This window comes from Limulus polyphemus, unplaced genomic scaffold, assembly GCF_000517525.1.
Source record: "Limulus polyphemus unplaced genomic scaffold, Limulus_polyphemus-2.1.2 Scaffold6603, whole genome shotgun sequence".
Lineage (NCBI taxonomy): Eukaryota > Metazoa > Arthropoda > Merostomata > Xiphosura > Limulidae > Limulus > Limulus polyphemus.
In genome coordinates this window covers 2,839-24,659 of record NW_013672213.1, presented here as the reverse complement: position 1 = coordinate 24,659, position 21,821 = coordinate 2,839, and the positions used below count along the sequence as shown (strand labels likewise).

At 33.8% G+C, this 21,821-nt stretch overlaps 1 protein-coding gene across 1 annotated transcript in view; it reads left to right on the top strand.

Annotated features, from left to right (window-relative positions):
* LOC111089554 (janus kinase and microtubule-interacting protein 1-like) overlaps positions 1 to 20,144 on the top strand; it is a gene marked incomplete at its 3' end in the record, with an annotated part of 32,665 nt that extends 12,521 nt beyond the window's left edge. Inside the window, exons 3-6 of the mRNA XM_022402294.1 lie at positions 14,757 to 14,872; positions 16,752 to 16,814; positions 17,573 to 17,665; positions 20,028 to 20,144. Of these exons, the coding sequence (XP_022258002.1) occupies positions 14,771 to 14,872; positions 16,752 to 16,814; positions 17,573 to 17,665; positions 20,028 to 20,144 (375 nt within the window). The remainder of the gene's footprint in view (positions 1 to 14,756; positions 14,873 to 16,751; positions 16,815 to 17,572; positions 17,666 to 20,027) is intronic.
* Positions 20,145 to 21,821: the final 1,677 nt, after the last annotated feature.

Below are 21,821 nucleotides of genomic sequence, written 5' to 3'. Positions count from 1 at the left end.
ATGTTCTATCTGTTTCCTACACTATAAAACAATACAGTATAATAGTATGTTCTGAATATTTCCTACACTATAAAACAATACAATATAATAGTATGTTCTATCTATTTCTTACACTATAAAACAATACACTATAACAATATGTTCTGTCTATATCATACGCTATAAAACAATGCAGTATAATAGTATGTTCTATCTGTTTCCTACACTATAAAACAATACAGTATAATAGTATGTTCTATCTATTTCCTACACTATAAAACAATACAATATAATAGTATGTTCTATCTATTTCCTACACTATAAAACAATACAGTATAATAGTATGTTCTGTCTATATCATACGCTATAAAACAATGCAGTATAATAGTATGTTCTATCTGTTTCCTACACTATAAAACAATACAGTATAATAGTATGTTCTATTTCCTACACTATAAAACAATACAATATAATAGTATGTTCTATCTATTTCCTACACTATAAAACAATACAGTATAATAGTATGTTCTATCTATTTCCTACACTATAAAACAATACAATATAATAGTATGTTCTATCTATTTCCTACACTATAAAACAATACAGTATAACAATATATTCTGTCTATTTCCTACACTATAAAACAATACAGTATAATAGTATATTCTGTCTATTTCATACGCTATAAAACAATACAATATAATAGTATGTTCTATCTATTTCCTACACTATAAAACAATATAATAGTATGTTCTATCTATTTCCTACACTATAAAACAATACAATATAATACAAAAGAAGTTATGAGAGATGGTATTCTGCAAAATAATATTATCGATAATAATAAATTGTTTTGTTTATAAAAAACAAACATTTTATTGGTACAGAGAATAGAATAAAATATTTTGAAAGTATTTTAATTTCATCTTGTGCAGTGTAGAAACATTGTAAAATAGCAACCAAAGCTGCTATGTTAGCCGTCTATCCATATAAAAATTATGTGTTGGCCGTAATGAACCAAGATAGCGAGGATTCTGTTGAAATTATGGTAAGCTACCCTTTCAGCAAGCTGAAGACACTCTTCATCACTGTCAAGATGACTGTAAGAAGACGGATAGGAAAACCATGGATTGACACTGTCTGAGAAAAGACAAATTTGGTAAAGCCACAGCAGAGTCAAATTGAATATAATTTTATTGTGATAATAGAAGGTTTGATTTGTGATTCCTAGTTTATAAGACTGATGAAAATTATCAGAGATGTCCACCGTATATGTTTGTTCATGCTAATTCAAATTAAATGTTATTAGGACGCCAAACTCTCACACACAACTTCCCTTCAATCTCTCGCGAAAAACATAACCGTTTACCTCTATAGCAACGCTATTACTTAAAGTACAACCAATCAGGCTCAGGACATTCTGACGTTTCACAGACCAAAACTTTTAGTCACATGAGAATAATTTCCCAGAAAATAGAACTTCCATGCCCAAGAAGAATAAACGAGTAATATAGCTAGTGACTGGTTCCATTTGTAGCACCACTACCTAAGTGTGAACTAACATATTTTACATCATATGCTTTAATTATAATATAATAGAATTAATACATAAATATTTCTTCCCCACATCACAACTAAATAAAATGTATACGCATCACAAGTTACAATGTGGGGTTAAAGGTAATGACTTCATGCAATAGAATGTTACAACACTTTCTTTATTTATCTTAGGTCCATCTGGGACTGATTTACATTTAATCTTAAATGCCAATCCAAAATTGATATTACATGCCTACAATTCCTCCATCGTTTCCTAGCATGAGGGTTTACAAAAACATTATATCTCATGATCCACAGCACGAGATGTCATAGCAGCAGAAAGTTGTATTAATACACGAGAACACTAATCTCTCCCCTCTGGATATACTGTGCCACTACAAAACTTCACAGATATTACTGGATATTGCTTGAATCTGCTCAATCGCCAACACGTATTTATATTTAGAGAAACATAATTTCAGAGCCACCAGTTAGATTCCTAGTGCACAACTCAGTAAAAGAATAAAGCCTTATCTAACTAAAGACACACTGAAGACATTAAAAACATTGTACTCTACCATTTATAAGCCGATAATTACATACCATATTCAAGTACACTGTTGTCAAGCAGGGAGGCATCAAGTATTTGCAATACAGCACATTCCAGAAGCGTGAGGTCAAACCAAGTCCTATTGATATATCCCATAATTTTTAGAGTACCTATATCCATCATCATTCTCACTATACACCATCGAGATAGGTAAATACTCGACTCATACAAGCTTGAACAAACCCCTGTATCATCCCTTAAAATACGTATGACCTCACTGTCATTAGACAGAAACAGTGCAAAACAAGCATAAGCCCTTTTGAACAATCATCTGGATGTGTAACCTTTGTCTTAATAGAGGATTAGGATAAGTTTACGACTTTTGGCATCTGGTTTACAAGAACGTCATTAGTTACACGCAAAAAGGCTACACGAAAATGTTTTCATATTCCCTCTCCCTATTTACCAAGCTGAAACAAATACATGCAAAAGAACGCAATTAGAATGCAACAAGTAATACTCTTTGCATCACAGTGGCACAGCGGCATGTCTGCGGACTTACAACGCTAGAAACCGGGTTTTGATACCCGTGGTGGTTAGAGCACAGATAGCCCATTGTGTATCTTTGTGCTTAACTTCAAACAAACAAACAAAGCATCACACACAAAAAAACAAGCTAGGAGCACTATCAACTAATCAAACTTGACAGAGTAAAATTACGTTCTCCCTATCTTACAACAAGAGGAGCATCGTGAAAGTTTAACATGTGAATTATTTAATCTTAAACAAAAACGAGCCTTACAGTCTTTTAAACGCAATATATTTTGACAAAAAAAGATGCTTTGCTTTAAACTTCAACTCTTGTTAACTTTTGGCCTTGTCTCGTATAGTTAGAAATAGACTAAAATCCAACAAAGAACACCTTACGATAATGGAGCAATGGCGTAGCCGTCTATCTGTCTATCTGTGTGACTGAAATATTATATAAGATGATTTCATCTGTTGTGCCGAAATACAAGATCTCAATGCCAGAAGTAGTGATTGAGGCGTATGAAGTGTGACGCCATCTATTGAATGGCATCACAAACAAAAATCTATAAACAAATTTCACACTTTGGGTATTCAAAACTCAGACAATTAGAAAAATAACTATGGTATGTACAACCACTATTTATTTATTGATTTATTTATTTTAAATAAAAGTACTCTCCTCACAACAAGAACATGACTTTCATTAGGACTGTACGTGAGGGTTTTATTATAACTTTATTGATGTAATTTTTAAATTTAGTACTAAAAAACAAGAGTTCTTAAAAACTGTTATTTTTTCAATAAAGGGTAGTACTTTTAATATATAAAAACATCACAGTTTATATTAGTAAAATTTATAAAATTTGTGAGCTCTATACATTGAATCATTTGGATGCATAGAGTTGCGTATAACTAAAAAGCACAATCTGAACACTTCCCACGCAGTACTTCCCAGAAAAAAATACTTTTTAGAAAACGTTCACTTTTTTAAAAATTCTTATAATGAGATATGAATACAACGATTACTAATTACAAGCACAAACAGCTGCCCTTAGGGCGTCGTTTCTGCTAGTAACAGTAAATGTAGAATAACACAATTAAAAACATTCTTTTACACTACCCCTATTCTTAACTTCTTAACTCCTGTGTCTACTACAAACAATTTTGGCACAAACTCAAAGTTTGATCATTATTGCTTATTAACTTAGCACAAAATTAGAATTTTGAAATGAGCCACTGATCCTGTAAATTGTATTATTGCAATAGTTAAGCTACATAGTTATTAAAATATTAATATCATCGGTCACAGGAATCCCACCTCAAGTTAAATTATCTTGTGTTTTCTCCTCTACACAGTGTTACGTAATGTTTTATTACATAAATACTATACGCTTTTATCTTTCTCTTACGTGCCTATGCATCACCTTTACCATAAATGCAACAGAAAATCGACACAACCTCAAATTTAAATTACATGTAATATTACTGCTGTCACTTTATGTTATACATTTTACTCTTTAAATAATTTTTTACACCTTTCTGTGTTGCATATCCACGCATACATCGTATGCATTGCATTGTTGTTATTTCAGAGCAAAACTACACAGTGGGCTGTCTGCGCTTTGTCATCCGCCAACAATCGAGCCTTGAATCTTAGCATTTGACGTCCATAAACTTATCGCTGACCCATCGGGGGAATATATGTATTACATGTCTTTTTCTCTATACATATCTTCATACGTTTTTTTAAATGTTACACCCTCCATAGTTTTACGTTTTATGACATATTTTGATTACTTTTCACAGAATCTAAAAAAAATGTAAGATGTTTTAACATTGTAAGTTCAAAAACATGTATAGATATTGTTGCCAGTTTAGAAACATACACTGATGTTTCTGTCACTTCAGATACGTATATAGATTGTTGCCAGTTAAGAAACATATATACAAATATTTTGCCAGTTCATAATATATAAACATACATAGATTGTTGTCAGTTCACAAACATACATATATATCATTGCAGATTCAGAAACATACTTAGATGTTGCTCCCAGTTCAAAAACACGGATAGCTGTTGCTGTCAGTTTAAAACATACATAGGCTGTTGCCAATAAAGAAATATACATTGATATTGTTGCCAGTTCAGAAACATACACAGACGTTGTTCCCAGTTCAGAAATATGCACCAATGTTGACCAGATAAAGATGATAACAGGCAAGATAATCACTAGTTATGCATTACTGAAATAGGTTGTTGTTCTACAATCTCTAGTTTTACATTTCTGAAATAGGTTGTTGTTCTACAATCTCTAGTTTTCCATTACTGAAATAGATTGTTGTTCTACAATCTCTAGTTTTACATTACTGAAATAGGCTGTTGTTCTACAATCTCTAGTTTTACATTACTGAAATAGGTTGTTGTTCTGCCAAGGGTCTTCATCTTTCCACTGTATTCTTTTAAAGTTTTATGTTGTCATCCAATTGGTAATTTATTCTAAAGCTGCTTTGATTTAGCAACTTATCAGTCAGTCTTTAGGTAATGACACTTCTCATGGTAATATTTCTGATGGTGGCTTTGCAACAGTCAAGACTAGTGTCGTGGTAGCTAGTGGTTGAGTGACTAAGTCATTCATTGGTGGCATTATTACTCTGCGATGATCGAGATGGTAGTTACTGTTATTAAGACTATATTTGTTTTTGAATTAGTTTTTGAATTTCGCACAAAGCTACACGAAGGCTATCTGCGCTACTCGTCCCTAATTTAGCAGTGTAAAACTAGAGGGAAGGCAGCTAGTCATCACCACTCACCGCCAACTCTTGGGCTACTCTTTTACCAACGAATAGTGGGATCGACCGTAACATTATAACGTCCCCACGGCTGAAAGGGTGAGCATGTTTGGCGGGACGGGGATTCGAACCCGCGACCCTCAAGACAATATAAATTTCAGTATCTACTATTGGAGGGCAGGTACAGATGCTAATAAGAAGTGTCGCTTCTATTCTCTTCCATAGGCTTCTGGTTGACTACCTGCTTAGTTGATGGACTTGCAACTCATCCTTACTTCTCTGACTGGGATCTCGGGTTATTGTAGCACAGTGTTTAAATCTTACTTTTTTTCGCATACAAAGCGAGTGAGAGAAAAACTACATCTATTCTCAGAGAGTGTTTGTGAAAAAAAATGAATATTACTGAAATAAATTCTTTTTTCTCCATCCCAAGCGGGGGGGGGTCTACAGATTTCTTCTGCCTAGGACAGATTTAAAGATGAGGCATGGGTTCAATTATTGTGCAGTCTGTTGTCATAAACTAAAAGTATTTCAGAGCTGGAAATTGTTCACTAGCACTGTGCAAGGGAAGTGAGTGTCCTCATTTGTGGATATTACAGTTCTAACAATACATTCTACCTCCTATGGCAAAACTCGCCTGTTCACTTCTTGTAACATGGTGCCGGACAATATGTTTTTATAAATTGACATGTCATATAAAGCCCTGGTTACATTGATCATATACCATTTTCTGACATGTTGACAACATAACATTACCAACCCATTCTCTAAGTTACAACAAACATTATCCGTGTTAGTTAACAACTTGACTACTTACAGAAAGAAAAAGAACACAATATTAATTTCTAAGGACGTAAAGGACCACAGGAATACAGTTGTGCTTAGTTCGTTCCTTTGTCATCCTAATACACTACCTGTATAGTTTAAGAGCCCGTTCCTTTGTCATTCTAATACACTACCTGTATAGTTTAAGAGCCGAAATAAAGTCTCGAGATTCACTTGATAATCCTTGCTAATGTTGTATTTGAAACTAGAACTCTATTATGAGACAAACATCTGAAACTAGGAAAGACCAGAAAACACACTATCCACTGGTTGAGCTAAGCTTCTTTTGTCATGCTAGACGAGAAGTACATGAAAAATATCTACAATTTCCAAACAGTGATTTGAATGATAGCTAACTTAAACATGCACACAGTGTGCCATCTATTACTGTCTTTCGTTTCACCTCCCATCTTTTTCTTTCTCTGTTTTCTAATGTTGTTTCTTTCTTGATTGGCAAAGTTTGTTTGTTTCAGAATTTTGTACAAACCTGCACAAAGACCTATTTGCTCATAGCTGTCCCTGACTTTAAAATAATAGACTAGAGGGAAAGAAGCTAAGAAATTAAGAATCCTCAAAATGGATATTCCAGAAATGTTAGGCAGAGTAATATATTGAACATGAACAGTAAATTAAACTTCTAGCTATTAGAATGCAAACTCACTGCTGAAACTGGAGAGAGGATTTCCAAAACCTGCACAGGAAAGAGACAATAAATAAATAATGTATTACTACATTTTACATGTTTATGACCTTTGTACATCTAGCTTACAACAATGCCATAACTATGTGCAGAACACCTAAACGAAAATTTTGAAAAACATTACCTGAATATTTCGTATTATAGATGTGTTCTAAATCAGCTATGGAATGGTGAAATTAGCAGTTATGTCAGCTGTGACATAAGCCTCTTTTAGTTTTTGATCTATAAGTTATCTTCATTTGCCAATAATCTCCTACAATCATGACTTGCCTATATTTCACAGGCACGTTCTTTTTAAGTCTTCTTTTTCATATTTCATATGAATGTTCAAAATTAAAGGGTGTAAGGCATTTTCAATACCATGTTATCAATAATTCACCTCAGTGATATTCAAGCTTTCATATTCCTAACTCAGCACTAGTTTACTAATGTTCCAACTGTTATATGATGGTGCTGTTCAAACTGTTTTATTGCACACGTATGATAATTGCCATATTTTTCACGTACAAGCTTATTGAGTGCTTTCATAACGTCCCCCGGTAGGACAGCTTGAGTACTTATACTTGTGTAAAGAAGCACATTATACTAATACAAAAATAAATTGGCAAATAACGATCTTTAAGCATAATAAAGTGATTTATTTTTGTGGGAACATAATACATGTTTAGACAGAAAATTGAAAACTATTTTGGAGCCTCAACACGTCGTTACAGTCTGTGCCACCACATCCAGTCTTGCTTAATCTGACGACTTTGCATTTTGACAGTAGCCCTGCATCATCATTTCTACAGCAAATGCTCTGTTGTACGGCTGTCATGCTCAAAACAGGCCCCACCTTCCTGCAGCTTTCCATAATCCATGTGCAGTATGAAGATAGTGGTTTTCCAGTACCTGTTTGAACATAGGTGCTGCATCTGGTAGCTTGACCGGTATGTCATTGTAGAGAATAACAAGAATATTTGTTTCATTCTCCATCTGTTTGAGATATGCAACAATGTAACTGATATTTCGTGGAAGTAGCTTGTGTCCTTTTTCCAGACAAAAAATCCTTTTGATTATGTTATGGACTGTTGTCTGGGATATACGAACGGTGTTTGCCATTGATGTTTGGGTTCGTGGATTCTCCACTATTGCAAAGTACCTCACTTTTGCTTACCAGGGTTAGTTGTGGGTATCTTTTTGGGTGGTCTTGATGGCTTTGTTTTCCAATTCCATTAAGTACAAGGGATATATCCACCTTAGAAATTTCAAATCCCGGACCTGAACGTATCTCTTTGGTTTGAGCATCCTAATATTTTATGTCAGAAGAGGGCTGTTACGTGCCCTTTCCAAAGCGATTACTTTTTGGTACCATCACACTACCCACATCACGCTTAACAATGTCACAGTGTAGTTCTGATACATGGTATTCTTCTGCGACTTATATCAGCTGTGGTTGTCACGTGGCTTGCTGATTTGCATATCTATAATAATTTTACATAATGTACTCAACTCTCTGTATATAGTACTGTTTGGATTCGTTCTATTTAGACAGAAGTCCCATCTACAATAATATTGGCATAGTTTGCCAGTGCTCACTGAGATATTTCTGTTGGGTTTCATTGAGACTGTTAGCACAATCATCTACCAGTGACCTCAAGTTTTCTAGCTGCACTGTTACCTTCATTTACTTCTTCATACACCATATCTACTAAGTAATGTATTCAGCTTCGTTCTGCCACATAATAAAATAAGCATCTTAGATATAGCTACAGTCATAGAGGAAAAACTTACAGCCTGCCAGAAGAAGAAAAATTATTACAACTAACAATAAGTTTAGAAGTAGAGAAAGCCATGAAATGTAAACTCCACTATAATACCAACCTGTAAGAAAAAAACTGCCCCAGAAACTTGAAGAAAGACGGCACCATAACAGTTCTACCAACAAACAAGAGAAATGCTTCTGTAATCACGAACAAGGAGGAATACTCCTTCAAATCCCAAACTCTAATTGAAGATGACCACAACACGAAGATCAAGTCAAACACAACTGCTAACACAGAGAAAAAATCAACTCTTCAAGAAACATAAGAAAGAATTTGGAACAGAAATGGTCAAACAATTTTCAGTACACAATAACACCTTTCTACACATCTATGATTTACCTAGAATTCACAAATAAGGCTACCCCCTGCATCCCATAGTTGAGTAGAGGTTCACCACCAACTCTTAATTAGATATCTGGTAGATGTAATATCATCATTAACAGGTAAAACATCCTCACGGCCCAGTGAGAAATTACAAAACCAACCACAATAACCACATAAGATACAATGCATCCAACCTCTTCACTGATGTGCCAACCACTGGCACCTTATAAATACGCTGTCAACAGCTTGAAAATGATAAAACAGTTAAAAAAGGACCAAAATGACAATCTTCAAAATAATTGAACTCACAACCTTCTGCATCAACTCAATCTACTTTCAACTTAAAAATAATACTTCTAACAACAAGAATACCTAACCATGGACTTACCTCTAAATGAGACACTTCAAAGTTAACGCCCTCAGAATCACCACTCCTGTACCTCAAGACGTAGTTCAGATATTTGAGGATACATTCATAGCATGGTCACATGCTAAAGACAAAATTCAATAATTCTTGAAACACCTGAACAGAAAACAAATGTGATATGATTTACAATAGAAAAAGAAAACTATAACAAACTCCTACTCTGTTACATGGTGGTTACCAAAACACATAACTCATATACAACAGTTTGTTTGTTAGTTTGTAGTTAAGCACAAAACTGCACAATAGGCTATTTGTGCTCTGCCCACCACGGGTATCGAAATCTGGTTTCTGGCATTCAAAGTTCGCAGACATACTGCTGTGCCACTGGGGAGCCATATACAAAATTCATATAGGAAACCCACAGATACAGGTAAGTCCATCTAATTCATCAAATCATTCCAACACTGTAAAGACAAGCGTCATAGACTGCCTAGTTTCTAGAATGAAGCTAAGAATAAGAATTCAAACTCAGCACTGCAACCGTTTTTGACAATGAATATCTGGAACATTGATAAAGATGAACACCAAGAATAAACAGGACTAAAATTACAGACACACAGTCAGGTCTCTCAAAAACATGCATAGAATATGTCAAAAGCCATAACAAACTACATAAAGACCAATGACAAAAAATATTTGCAAAAGCCCCAAGGGATGTGGAGAATCAACAAGAAATACCAACCAAATGTAGAAATGATAAACATAATAGACACACACAGTTCCTGGTAATAATGATCTATCTGCAATAGCATATAATGCCAGAGAAGATCATATAATAGATTGAAATAACTAGCATAAATACCCATGCTTTGTTTCGGGGATCAAAGGTCCCCTCATGCATGATTCACAGAGGCCCCAGTGTACCAATCAAGTTCCTCCATTATTCCCAGTTACTTCTATAGCTACTCCAAGAGAGGTCAATACCTGAAATAAACCTTCAGGACATCTGTCCATGGTATCTGAGCATCTGTGTACCAAGTCTGGTTCTGCTAGCTTGTGAGTAGGAGGTATGAATAGCTACCACAAAGGGAGTCCGTGCTACTCCCCCTAAAAAACTCGTTAGGACACCTCCCATGTTATCTGAACAGGTGCGCCAAGATTGATACCGCTAGCTTGTGAGTGGAAATATGAACATAATCCAGTAAATGGTGTCCCCTAGATCCTGATGGGGCTAATAACGCAAAATCTAATGCCAGATTCGAGTTCAGCGACCCTTCAAACTTAGTCATAAGCTCCCTCTTTTCTAGGTAACCTTCTGGACACATTTTATCCACAACTTTATAGGGCTTCATATGTTTAGCACAGTACCATAGGTCAGATATGTACAAAACAAGAAACCACAATATTCTGCAAAAAATATAATAACTCATCTACAATAACTGTTCACTTTATTACGAACCCCACTTAGTCAGGTTAGGCTACCTGTCACTGTGATAGTAACTTGTAGTTGGCTTGGGATAAACTCTACAAAATAATAGAAAATATCCTGTTCAATTTTAGCTCCCTCGTTCTGGTGCATGGTCTGCAAGTGTTTCACAGATCTTGACAGAATATTACTATTGAGATGTACAAGTTTATGCCAAAGATGCATAGTTGAATTGAGATCCAGTTGCTGAGTTGGCCGATTATGGACAATCTGAGCATGTTTTATTGTTGTATTATCGTGCTCAAAGAGTCTTTGTCTTTCAAGATTAAATTCGTCACCGTGATCAGCAACAACATTCAGGTAAACTCTGGATGATATTCGTCAATCTAAAGAAATCAAAGGAACAAACCTTGTCATGAAAATGTTCCTAACCAATTACACTGCCTCAGTCAGCTTGTACACTTGGTGCAATTCAAGCATAGTGAAGTGTTTCACACTGTTATGTCTATATAATTTTGCTCTCCCATTAATTTAGTGAAAGGCGATTTGTGATTTACGATATCATAGCAATATTCACACTCCATACATTGAACTGAAAGCCCTACCGAAGCTGCACTTTTCTGTTTGCATTTGACGTAATGACTCTTTTGGACTGGTTGTTAGCTGTCACAGAACAGTTTTTATAATTTCTTTTATGTGGTATAATTGAAGATGGATAAATCCTGGCCATGGTTGATTGAATTGGTAATTCGAAAACAGATTGATCTCTGCTGTGCTTTAAAAGCTTACGCAATCGTTTTTAACTCATTCTTTTCCTCGCAGTTACCTGTCCAATCGACTTTTTCCTGTCAACAGCAAATATCAGTCGGGGTTTTTCACTAGTAGTAAACATATTTTGTCTTGTTTGCCATAATTGTATTGTATTTGCTTTAAACAAAATAGTGGATCTTGTTTATGATTATGAAATGTTATTCCAAGTGATCTGAATTAGTCCTCACATTTCAGCCAAGGTATTTGGTTGCTGTTTGACTTCTTGAAATACAAATATAAACCTAATAAAGGACTTTACGCAGGCATAGCCATTGTTATAAGCATTCCATCAGACCCATTGCTTCCAGATATCATTTCATTACATTTGCTTTATGTTTGGGATACTGTCTTGCTGAAAGATAATTCCCTCCTAGCAGGTCTTTGTTCCTGAAATAATGAACTGATGGATAAGAATCTGTTTGTAACTGTAAGCAGTCAAGGTGCCATCAATTTTGTTTAGATCTCCAACAACATTGATTGAGATTCCGTCAACACTAGTATTGGTCCCCAACACACTTCACTGTAGATGTTCTATGTTGACCATCATAACGTTTTCCTTTATATCATTAAAATGCTTTGTTGATTGTTAGGTACGTCTATAAAGAGTACCTTTCTCCAGTTTTGTTCATCTCATTGTTTTAAGCAGTGGTCTGTTTTCTTTTTCAGAATGTACAAATCTTTTTCGCTCTAGCGTGTTGTTCTGGGGATAATATTCACATCTGTACTTATAGCTAGGTTATTATCTCGACCATTTTTGTTATCAACAGTACCTTCAGAGTTTCCATACAGCCTCACTATGCCACAAGCAGTAAACTCCATCAGCTAGAACTTCGGTTTCTACATGTCTGTCATGTGACATTCCTGTCCTGGGAACCATAAATACATTCACCACTCCTAGTACTGCGAGTATGATAGATGTCTATACTTTTATAGACTTATACTAGTGTGGCATTGTCTGATCGTAAGAAATCAACACGAGTCTGTATTCTGGCGCAGTTCGTATCCGTACAGTAAAGAGGAACTATCCCATAACATTTGCATTTTATATTAATTCTATTCACTGTTTCCATAATTACTTCCAATACTGCATATTGACATGTATGTTAGACTTCTCAACATTTTTATTGTTACAAAAAAACAAATCTTCGTAACCGAGAATAGTGGATGCAATAACACATGAAGCTTGTATCTGTCACAGGAAATAATAGATGCAATTTATTAATCGATGTAGCCACATAGTAGTAGCAACGGGATGTGAACTTCAAACCCTCAGGTTTAAAATCGGATACCAATAAACCACGCCCGCCTTTCTTACTTTTATTGAAATGAAATCAATCGTATGTATGTAAAGATTATGTGCATCGTTATCTCGTTTTGTTGTTTTATGATTATTTACTGTTTGCTATTATGTTTTTTAAACGCTCAGCCGTAAGTACGAAGGCTCCTAACGCTAAAAACTGGGTTTCGATACCCGCGGTGAGCACAACACGGATAGCCCATTTGTAGCGTTGTATTTAACAACAAAACAAACAAACAATTAAAGGGGAATCTTATGCAAACTAAATACATGAAAAACAAACAAACTTAAAGTATTTTGTTAAAGGTCACCGTTTGTCTTCATTTTTACTATTCTTTTCTAAAATATATTATTCCTTATGATATATATGGATATGTGATGTTACAAAGTTTTTATATCGACAATAATTTTAAGTATCACAAGTAAAGTTATTTGATAATGTATATTCACACCTCAGAATTTATACAATCAAACTGTCATGCACTAGAAAGACATTGCATTGTTTTATACTTTACGATAACAAATAGCTTTCAGCCAAAATATTGGACATTCCACAATAGACTATCTGTGCTTTCCCAATCGCTGGTATCGAAAACCAGTTTTTAGCATTATAAGCCCTCAAACTTACCGCTTAGCCACCTGAGACAATATTGTTGTAGTTGCACAACCTGCACTACTATACGTCAAACGACTAAGATAATTCAATTCAATTACACCACTAATACACACGTTTCAAGGGCAACAATGTATAGCCTCCTAATGGCATAGCGGTATGTCTGTGGACTTACAATGCTAGAAACCGGATTTCAAAACCCGTGGTGGGCAGAGCACAGATAGCCCATTGTGTAGTTTTGTGCTTAATTCCAAACAAAGTATGCATAATATATAAATTTAATTAAAATTATTGCTGTTTCCTTTGTAATACAATGAGCAATATGTTTTAATCATTCTTATTTGTGTTTCCTGGTTTGGCATAGGCAGCCTTAATATTTCCCTTACTGAAGAAATAACATTATTTAATTCTGATTATCTATTTTTTGTTATTATCATTTAAAGGAATACCGTATTAAATTGTTTAGATATTTCGTTTAAGTAATCACCAATTTCTACTTTTTAGCTTAATCTGTTTATTTTTTCTCATAAAATAAGATTTAAATGAACATCTAATCTTTCCCTTGACATTAAATTACAGTTCTTGTATTTACCTATGTTTCCATACTAGGCCTAATTACTGCTTTTTAAGGATCTCTAGCTCTAACTTAAAGACGACCTTTCATGTCGGTCAATTTTTATCTATATTTAGCTAAATAAAAATACCTTATACATTTCTTGAGGCCAAACAGAAGCGAAATGTGGGGGAGAAGACAAAGCTAACTTGAATCAGCTTGTTTTTTTTATATATAATTAGAGGGGCAATTGGGGCCTATGTTGATACAGTGGGAGCCAAAAACAACTTATACTACTTTCTACTTTTTTGCTTATTTGTTGATAAGCGCAAAGCTAAACAATGGGCTATCTGTACTGTATCCAACGCTATATATCGAAACCCGACATTTAGCGTTGTAAGCTTCAGACTTGCCTCTTAGCCACCGGAAGGATATGTTACATAGGGGTCTGTCTATACTCTGTTCACTGCGGAAAATCGAACCCCGGATATTAGAGTTGTAAGTCCCTAAACCTGATCAACCAAAAGCCTGCTTGAAGGAGGACAAATATATATCTCTTTGAAATGAACGAAATTATTTTGAATAATATAAATAATGTCATATATTTCTTTTAAAACGTGTATAACCTGTATAATTTTACTTTTCAGATATAGCAGTCACAATGTACAAACGTCTTTATAGCGAACACCTACAGCTGGAGAGGGCCTTTGGCTTGTTGCGCCATCTAGTAGCAGAAAGCCATGGACAGGAAAGAACTGCCAAGGTTGTCTCATTGTTTGTATTTATTTTCGTACTTGATCGATTGAAAGTAAACCTAAACGTAAAACTTAATATTTTAACTGTTCTAATGATTGGTTGACATGATACACAAAGAAAGTAAGTTTTTAGTTATTTTGCGTGAGTGTGTTTTACTTAAAACGTAAAACTGTCTACCAAACTTATTTTCAATATTTAATTTGTAACCATTAACGATTTCTAAAATTGTAGTATTATTTATAATTAAGTATATAATTTGGTATTTTAAGTATAATACAGAATCTCGTCTCGAATTCTTTGAATAATAAAATATAGGAAACATTTCTTATTTTATTAAAGCTATACAAAGTGAAGAAAACACTTAGCATTGATTTGCAATATATATAAATGTATTATTGTAGGCATATTTCTTATACCACCAGGAAATTACAAGTTTAGTATGTGTAAAATTCAACTTTTGAAATAATCATTATGTTCTTTCCAAAATAAAAGTATTTTGTACAGTAGATTAAAATATATATGCAAACTCATTTGCGTGTCCGTGTTCCTGTTATGTGAACTGGAAAAATAACGCCCCTTTTATGCTATTTTTTAAAACATTTATTTACATATAAAGTATACTTTCACATTTACCCTTTTAATTTTTTACAATTTAAGATGGATAATCACACCTTGCAAGCAATTTAGTGTTAATAACGTAAAAAATTACATATTGTTTAACCCTTTGTAAGTATCTTATGTTGTTGTAAGAAATTTCTAATGATGTGGACCTGTCTTAACTCACTATTTTGTTAACATTTTGTTGACGGTATCATAAGGAATTACTAATGATGTGGACCTGTCTTAACTCACTACTTTGTTAACATTTTGTAGACGGTATCATAAGGAATTACTAATGATGTGGACCTGTTTTAACTCACTATTTTGTTAACATTTTGTAGACGGTATCATAAGGAATTACTAATGATGTGGATCTGTCTTAACTCACTATTTTGTTAACATTTTGTAGACGGTATCATAAGGATTTACTAATGATGTGGACCTGTCTTAACTCACTACTTTGTTAACATTTTGTAGACGGTATCATAAGGAATTACTAATGATGTGGACCTGTCTTAACTCACTATTTTGTTAAAATTTTGTAGACGGTATCATAAGGAATTACTAATGATGTGGACCTGTCTTAACTCACTACTTTGTTAATATTTTGTAGATGATATGAGAGGCGTCGCTAGGCTAGGCATTGGCACACGGAGCCCGTGCCCCGATTCTATTTGACAGTGCCCCGAATCTCCAGTTGGTGTCTCGAAAAGTCAGAATAGAAAACCATGATCAATATCATACTGAAACGCCAAAAATTCACACGCCTATGGGCCCGAGCCCCGAATATTTTAAGTACATAGCGACGCCTCTGGATGACATCATAAGGAATCAGTAATAATGTAGATCTATCTTAACTCATTATTTTAACATTTTGTATATGATATCTTAAAAACCACTAATGATGTGGATCTATCTTAATTCATTATTTTTAACATTTTTGTAGATGATATCATAAGGAACAAGTAATGATCTGGGCCTGTCTTTCATCTCTTGTTATCATTTTTAGATGATATAATAAAAATTCAGTACTAATATAGCGTAACTCTTCTCTTTTTTTTAGCATTTTTAATTTTACCATAAGAAAACATAGTTTTTCCATCTTGTTATAATTTTTTATACGGTATCTTACGAAATCACTAATAATCTAGATATATTTTTCCTCTCCTGTTAATAATTTTTTGTGATAGTGTAAGAGATCACAAATGACAAGATAATATTCCCAAATTTATGTAGGTGCGCCTTGTTTATGAAATAATAATGAAGAACATTTTTACAATTAACAGATACTTTCATGGGCTGAAGAAAAACAGAAACTACAGAACATAGTAGAAAGTTTGAAGATGGTGGTACGTATTGTGTTTAAAACTTTAGTAGAAAGTTTGAAGATAGTGGTACGTATTGTGTTTAAAACTTTAGTAGAAAGTTTGAAGATTGTGGTACGTATTGTGTTTAAAACTTTAGTAGAAAGTTTGAAGATAGTGGTACGTATTGTGTTTAAAACTTTAGTAGAAAGTTTGAAGATAGTGGTACGTATTGTGTTTAAAACTTTAGCAGAAAGTTTGAAGATAGTGGTACGTATTGTGTTGAAAACTTTAGTAGAAAGTTTGAAGATAGTGGTACGTATTGTGTTTAAAACTTTAGTAGAAAGTTTGAAGATAGTGGTACGTATTGTGTTTAAAACTTTAGTAGAAAGTTTGAAGATCGTGGTACGTATTGTGTTTAAAACTTTCGTTTGCGAGTGATGAAATCCGTATTGTATGTGCCAAAGATCCATTATCCATGTGCTTGTTTTGTCAAACTCACATTATCCACGTGCTTGTTTTGTCAAACTCACATTATCCATGTGCTTGTTTTGTCAAACTCACATTATCCATGTACTTGTTTTGTCAAACTCACATTATCCACGTGCTTGTTTTATCAAACTCACATTATCCACGTGCTTGTTTTGTCAAACTCACATTATCCATGTGCTTGTTTTGTTAAACTCACATTATCCATGTGCTTGTTTTGTCAAACTCACATTATCCACGTGCTTGTTTTGTCAAACTCACATTATCCACGTGCTTGTTTTGTCAAACTCACATTATCCATGTGCTTGGTTTAGGTGGGTCAACTAAAACAGGAGTTGAAAGAGGCTCAAGACCAGAATGAACTTTTAGAATTTCGTTTCTTGGAACTTGAACAATGCCAGTTTAAGGTAAGTCATATTGGACATGATTAGCCCAACTTTCATGTTAACCATGTAGTTTCTTGTCAAGCTCATTAGTGACGGAACTTAAGTGAAAACAGCTTAACTTTCTTCACTGTATGTTTTCATATTTTTTTACCGAGAGTTTAATGCTAACATGATTTTTAAATATATTGTAACATCCTACGCTAAACTAAGTTCGACTCGTCTTGGACAATTTTGTTGTCGAATCTACTCATGCGCGGGGTAATACTTCAACAGCCTTAGATATTTCTAAATTGTTTTCAAATAATACTTCTACGAATTATAGTTGAGTAAATTGCGTGAAGGATAAAAGTGGTTAACTTCAGAGTAAGATTATGTTTTAGGTAAATACTGTAACCCTTTATTATGTGATCCCTTTTTGTTGTTTTTTATTATGTTTCAGTAAAGGCTATCCTTTCCGTTTTCTGTTATCTGCGGTTTGATCTATAAATGCATCATTAAGTGTAACAACAACCCTATAACACACTGTCAGAACATTCGAGTCATGTATGAACCATCGCTAAGCCTGTGCCATACTGCCACAGATTTCGGGTGTTACGCACCATTGCTAAGCTTATAACATATTGCCAGAACATTCGAGTCATGTATGGACCATTGTTAATCCCATGACACATTGCCAGAACCTTCGAATCATGTAAGAACCATTGCTAACCCTATGGCACACTGCCATAACTTTCTTGTCATGTATAGACCATTACTAAGAGTATGACATACTGCCAGAACCTTCGAGTCTTGTACGAACCATTGCTTACTATATGGTACACTGTCATAACCTTCGAGTCATGCAAGGACCATTGCTAAGCCTAAGAACATACTTGACTTCGCTGTAGTTTAAATCACAATAAGAGCAATCAGGGAGGTTTCATACCCTCGACCCTCTGCAAATTTTTGGATTTTCAGTTTCAATGTGTGCCTGAAATTCTGTCCAGATCCGATCACTTTTTTACACAGAGAAAATGCCCTATATCGTCATTATAGAAATATTTCAAAATGATCCAGAATCTGGATCAGATTTCGGGATGACTATCCTATGGGGACATCTTATCTCCTGTAAACATTTCACGTAAATCAGTTTATTGTGTTACGTATTAGAATTTCAAATGGCCTGAAACTGAGTTAACTGATAAATTTAAATTTGGTTGTTAAATTGTACTTTAGATATAGCAGTTAAGTAAAAGCCAATATATAGTCAGTTTATGATATTTGTCAACAAGATTGATACACACAATTTTTTTAACACAAATACATTTTAATATATACACAAAAATACAATTCAGAATAACAGTTATTACAAATCGTTATTACAAACAATTATTTATAAACAAAAGTTTCACAAACTTACAAGCAATACAAAGTCTTCTTTGTAGATTGTAACTTCCTTGATATCTTATCGAGAGTTCACGATGAGCGAGTTAATTACGAGTTGATGTCCGTTGGCACACACGCTGCATTTTCCACCGTTGAAGTTAGATAATGTTTTCGTAGAAGTACTAATGTCTGATGAGAATCCACTGAAGTTAAATGAGTAGTAAGGTTTGAACTTTGTAAATATTCCTGATCAAATATCTGAAGTTTTCCGATTGATAAGCGTTATAATAATCGCAGTTATAGTTTTCAAAGTTTATAACACACTGATTATAGCGAACTAATAATAGATACTCTATTTTGACGCTGCGCATTGATTATACTTATGGGCGTGGGAAGGTTTTCTAGAAAATTCAGATTACGTAACAATACTGAACTACACTTAAGCGTTTACGTATATACATGTATTGTTGATTCTTACTCTCGAGAATCTTCTACAACTTTGGAGAATAGGCGGGAGTTTCACAATACACATTTAACACTATAAGCTACGCATGTTTTAAAATATAAACTTAATCTAAACACCGTTGATATTAAAATAAATACATAACAACAAATTTGTTACAATTGTTTTTCGAAATGAGTGTACAGGCATACATACATACATGCGACCCAAATGCAATACCCTCCTCCTCCCCCATACTGAGGCGAGAGTAAGAATAATGCAAGCTTTACAAATGAGAAAGCTCAGTGCTGAATTTGTCAGATTGAGCTGTGTGTGTGAGATATATTCGTTTCTAGAAGTTTACGTTCAGACGTGAATATTAAATGTAAAGATACACAAATAATTGAGTTATTTATAATTAAAAAAAATTTTTATTGGACATAATTGTAGCTTTAGATTGTATAAAAAAAAATTAGTTTCGCCGAGTAATTAACTTATGTTTTAATCGTTAAAAATTACTATATAAAATAACTTAACTTTTGTAACTCAAATCATGAACTTCGATCATTTTTTTAGGTAACCGAAGATGAACAGTTACGCGAGAAAGGTGTAAATACAGACTCATGCATTGAAAATCAAGATATTTTAGATTTCGATGACGTCATCAAGAAGTGTGAGGCAACGAATACAAAGGTGAGAATGATTATCGCAAATAGCTACATATTTTTGGAATTTTATATAATATTTTGAGAACACTAACAAATGTTGTTTTCATTATTTACAAAGTTAGAGCCTCCTCAGTGGTTTTATTATTATTTATTTATGACCAATCGGATTTTTGCTTTTACAGTGTGAGATATATTATTAGTCAGGATGCATTGCGTAAATTAAAGAAAAATTTTTGGGGGGAAATTTTTCTGTTTAGATATTGTAAAATGACTTCAAATTTGAACGCATTATTTATACTTCAGTTAATATAAAGGCTTATTCGATGTTGAATCATTAAAATTACACCCGTTTTCTTTTCTTTTGTTACTTACTTCGAATTGCATTTCTAGGGTTATTATCGAAACCTCCAAGTAGGTGACAATAACATTCCACTGGCGTTTTGCTCTTTATCATTTGACACCTCAGGCATAACAAACATGGCAGTAAATTAGTCAGTAATTAAGTTATTAGATTGGGAGATAGGCCTCACCAGCACGTGTTAATTCGGTTTACCACTTGTCAGCTGTCATTCTTTCCTGTAAGAACTTTATGGCTTATGGTAACATTACTTCATCTTCAATCTCACTGACTAATATAGGCTTCGCTTCATCTCTGTGATACAACAACTAGTTTCTGAATATTTTGTTTATTATAAAATATTTAAAGATACTTCAAGGTTAATGTGACCTTGATGCTCATGTGTTTTCAAATGAGCCGTTTCTACTTGGAAGAGACTGATAAAAGCGTTGTTTTCTAGACTGTGTTTCAAAATTGGCATTGCAACTTATAAACCATGCCACCTACAATACTAGTTCTTACTAGTAAGTGGTCATTATACACGTTGTTTGTAAAGTTTGTACGTAGCCACAATCTAGTTCTTTCAATAGTAGCTAATTATTGTAGCTTATAAACGATGGGAACTAGAGAACCTGAGCTAAACTTATAATCCATTGTAAATCTCGGTATCAGGTTTTTCTGGCAGTTTGATAGTTTTCAAAAATTATAATACCACAGCGTAATTTTGTTATTTATGTATTAACCGAATAAAATAGTGTTTTAACCTACGTCTACCATAATGTTGATATATAGTTCTAGGTACTTTTTTTAGCAATTTCTTCTCCCAAAATAGTTTCATATTTTGCTAAGATTAGAGTTTCAAATGTACCCTCAGTTTATTTACTTTGTATCAAAATAGTTTCATATTTTCAAGCATTAAAGTTTCAAGTATACCCTCAGCTTATTTACTTTGTATCAAAATAGTTTCATATTTTGCTAACATTACATTTTTACACGGTCCCTCCTTTTATTCACATTGTTCCAAAATGGTTTCATATTTTGCAAGCATGATAGTTTCAAGCCCTTTCAGTTTAATTACTTTGTCCTAAAATAAGTTCATGTTTTGCTGGCATTAAAGTTTCACACGGTGCCTAAATTTGTTTACTTTGTCTCTTGTATGACATAATTTTTGGTTTCAACAAGTTTCTAGAAGTAATCTCCTTCTCATCTCCATAATTTATAAACTGAACAAGACACATGATAAATACAAAACAGGCACAACATCAAATACTCTACCACACGAAACATAAAACTTCCGTTAATACTGTTAATATTTCATTAAAAGTGCAAGTTTCAGACAGTGATATGTGACGATATTTTCCCCCT